The 4179-nt window shown below is 39.6% G+C and overlaps 1 protein-coding gene across 1 annotated transcript; it reads left to right on the forward strand.

The window, feature by feature from the left end:
• Positions 1–2911: 2911 nt before the first annotated feature.
• Positions 2912–3871, forward strand: LOC115018948 (olfactory receptor 6C4-like). Its single transcript, XM_029448227.1, has one exon. The coding sequence runs from the start codon at positions 2912–2914 to the stop codon at positions 3869–3871; it is 960 nt and encodes a 319-aa protein (XP_029304087.1).
• The last annotated feature ends 308 nt before the right edge of the window (positions 3872–4179 follow it).

The following is a 4179-nucleotide window of genomic DNA, read 5'->3' on the forward strand; positions in this document are numbered from 1 at the left end:
GGTGGACTGTATTCTACTTGTGACGTCAGAACACGGCGTCGGGTGTTTCCGGTAGCGGCAATGTAAACATTGGTGCTTGACATACTAAATTATGATTTATTAAATACTGCGATCAATGTGTCATAAATAACACATCATTTTACACCACAAATAGCATTTACTATCATCAGTAGAAATTCATGTTTATCATTTCGTAGGCCCTTTAAGTGTATTTCCCACAGTTACTGTTTATACTCTTTCATTTACTTTGTGATATGAGTGATGGTGGGAAGGTCTCCCTTGTTTTTTATTACTGAATGTGACACTATTCCGCCTGGTCGCTGGGTTTAAGTTGTTCCATGGTCCATTCACTGTGAGAGAGGGTGAGCAGAAGATAACTGAGCCTTTCTTCAACTTGCTTCATATTTCCTTCACTCTCTCAATTTCTACCCACATCAGAAACTTGTAGGAGAAAACTCAAGCAGCCCGAGCTGACCTTCTTGAGGTGCATGGTATAGAGATACATGGTATCGCCGCAGGTCACTAGGTTACCTAACAAGGAAACAAAGAAAAGTGTTTGTTCAGGGTTTCCCCTGCACTGCCGCTGCAGAATTGTGAGGGCAGCTGCTAACATTTCACACGTTTATTTATATCCTCTGCTCTCGTGTTTCACCGAGTGTGGCGCTTAGCCTTTCCACATGCTGTACACACAGTGAAGTGAAGTTAACGTTGTTCATAACAGTTATAAACTGGCTGTGTAGTGAACAACGCGCTAATGTGCTGACATATTCCATGTTTTTGTGTTTTTAGCTGGGCTAGGCCAGAGAATATTATGTTAGATGTTATGCCCTCATTGTTATCTGTGAAATTTGCTGGAGGTGTAATGTGTGCGTTTTATGTGGAGTGAGTATTGTGCCGGACTCTGTCAAAAAAACAAACATGCGTGTGCAGTTAGTATGAAGTCAGCAGTAACGTAGCAGTCAATAAGGGGTGGGCAATTAATTTTGCCTCATGAGAAACTGGGACTGTTGTGGAGGGGTCAGGGTTATTTGTCTTGTTCAGTGAGAGAAATCCAGTCTTTGTTGGGCTTGAACAACTGCACTGAGGTTAGGTTGAATGTCTGAGGTGGATATGTGAATGACAGCTGATGGTGATCATCAGTGAGAGAGGATCTGTATCTGGATTTGTTAAACTTCATCACTGAGAATGTTTGTTCACATATGTAAATAGATCCAAAGAGAACCAACATCTTCTGAGCATACCTCCTCATGTGTGGAAAGTTCTCCTCTTTGAGAAAAGAATAGAAATCCAGCAGTGATACTGACTTAAAGTGCTCTGACAGAAGTGTGTCAGACTGCAGGTCAATGAGTTTATGATGAACATCACTGCAAGTGAAGGGAGAAGAAATCATGTGCATTTCACTCTCAACTGTTTTGAAGTCTTCAAAGCGCCTTAAAAACTCACCATGCAGTGCTGCTAACATGGATGAGTACCTGCAGAGGTGATTGGCTGATGGTGTGGCTTCTCTTAGTGTTGGCATGTGGGTGAGAATGTTGCCCTCCAATTGGCTTGAAAGGAACTGCAACTTCCTCATGAAAGCCTGTAAGACTGTACATTTCATGTGCCTTACAGTTTGGTATTTAATCCATTCATCAGTGCAGTCACATCAACAGCAAATGCAAGATATGTCATCCAGTCTGCATCTGAGAGAGTCCTTGCATTTCTTTTCATAAAATTCTCAAATCTCAGCTCCCATACTCTCTTAAACACTTTTCCCAGGCTGAGCCTTCTGACAGCTGTGTGGTAGCCTATGTCACCATGTTCAGTCTCATGCTCCTCCAAAAGTGCAACAAATAGCCTGTGATTCAATGCTTTTACAACATCAGTAACATGGTAAATTGTTAGCACATTCTTACATAACACCTCCTGATGTATAATACAATGCAAAAATACACATTTTATCTCAAAGTCTTTCGTTGTTTTGCAGCTGAAGCTTCAAATTTTCAGCAATGTCTTCGATCCTTCTCGTTACGGTTTGCCTGGAGAGCGGCACATTCTCAAATGCTTCTTTTTTCTCAGGGCATATTAGCGTTGCAGAGTCCACCAAACATTGTTTTTGACTGCTCCATGCCTGGATGTGTGAAGCTTGGTAAAAAGTCCTTGTTGACCTTGCAGCTTAGCTAGCAAAGCTTCGGATGCCCGTGCCCGCTCTCCATCAGTCAAGTTCTTGGATTCCTCTGCATGTTTAGTCTTGTAATGGCGATTATTATAATTTTGATACCTAATTTACCACTGGCTTCACGTGGGCCGGTCAGATTTCGCCAAAGGGCGGGATGCCCAGGTCTGCAGTAAAGTGTGTGAACTCCTCAAGACCACCAGCTGATAAAAGCTAGCAGCAACAACAACAGCTCAAGCATAAGGTGGTCTGACTTTTAAGGCCACCCCACCCCCCTGTGTTTTTGGATTGGGTAAGACAATGTATTAGATCCTTAATTATACATCCTTAATTGTAATGTAGAGGCTTTTTCTTTCCCTGTAACTTATTTTGCTCTGCAATCATGGTATCATCTCAGAATAAAGTATTCAAAACAGGAAGCTAATTAAAAGGTCAACCACTGAAAGACAATAAAAACTACATACAAATAGGCTTCCATTAGAAATCTGCATTGGAGAAACATGTGAGTAGATTTCATAAATGAGAGAAGTTCATTTTAAAATGTTTTTTTCTGATGCCTGCATACAATAGACTCAAGGAATGAGACTCAACAAGGGTGGGGACTGCAAAACAGTTAAAGCTTGTCAGAGCTTTATCGTCGAGAGAACAAGGAAAAAGAGCACACCTCTGACAGAACACAGTGCTGACGTCCAGTACTGTTCTCCACATTAAACACTGTGCTTCGGACAGCATAGGTTTGAGAGACATTTCAATTCAATGGATTTTTTCAACTCAGCTCTTGGAAAAAACATCAGTTTTGTGCGTCCTGAATATTTCATAATAAGTGGATTTAATGGCATACCTTATATCCACTATTACTATGTCTTTCTCTTTTGTGTTTATATTGTTGCAGTGCTGGGGAACACAGCTGTGATGGCAATAATATACTTGGACCATAATCTAAGAACTCCAAAATATGTTGTAGTTTTTAATTTAGCATTTGTGGACCTGTTTGGTAGTTCTGCTTTGGTGCCGAAGATTCTTGACATATTTCTGTTTAACCATCAGTACATCCCCTACAGCGACTGCTTGGCTTTCCTTTTTTTCTGCTTCACCAGCCTTTCAATGCAGGTTCTTAATCTGGTTGCACTCTCCTATGACAGACTGATAGCGATCACCTTCCCACTGCACTATCAAGTGAAGGTGACCCACAGGTTCATGCTGTCTCTGATTGCCTGTTTCTGGGTCTTTGTTATAATTGCTGTACTCATTTCAGTTGGTCTTCTCACAAGACTTTCCTTCTGTAAGTCTGTGGTTATTAACAGCTATTTCTGTGACCATGGACAGATATACCGGCTGGCCTGCAATGACTATACACCCTCCCGTGTCATTGGTGTGTTGTTAGTAGTCGTTATTCTTTGGTTTCCACTAACATTTATCCTGTTTACTTATTTATGTATAGGCTATGCATTGTCTAAAGTAGCCACAGTTCAGGAAAGAGTGAAGGCCTTTAAAACGTGCACAGCTCATCTCTCATTAGTGGCAATATATTTTATCCCACTGTTAATCACATTTACCTTTATGGGAAAATTACATCCAAATGCCAGGATCATAAACTTGTCTCTGACCTCCGTATTTCCTCCCATGTTGAACCCAATCATTTATGTTCTGCAGACACAAGAAATCAAAGAATCTGTGAAAAAAGAATTAAAAAGAAAAATTCCCAAATTTCGGTGAAGGATGTAATCATAAAATGATCATTTGTGTATATATTTTGGGTCTTGTGTTTAGGACATTATGTACAATAAAGTAAAACCTTTTGAGTAAAACAAATTAAGCAACAGCTATTGTTAAGACGAGATACTTTTGTTCTAACATCCCACACATATTCTAACAGGAATAAAATATAATAAATGTCATTATAATATTTTAAAGATAAAGATTTTGGTGCAAAGTCTAAAACATAATACATAATACATTCTTTAAAAAAATGTTTTAAATAAATAATTACTAATATCAAAGATTTATTGCAATCAAATGTTGTA

The sequence above is a fragment of the Cottoperca gobio genome, chromosome 14, assembly GCF_900634415.1.
Source record: "Cottoperca gobio chromosome 14, fCotGob3.1, whole genome shotgun sequence".
NCBI lineage: Eukaryota > Metazoa > Chordata > Actinopteri > Perciformes > Bovichtidae > Cottoperca > Cottoperca gobio.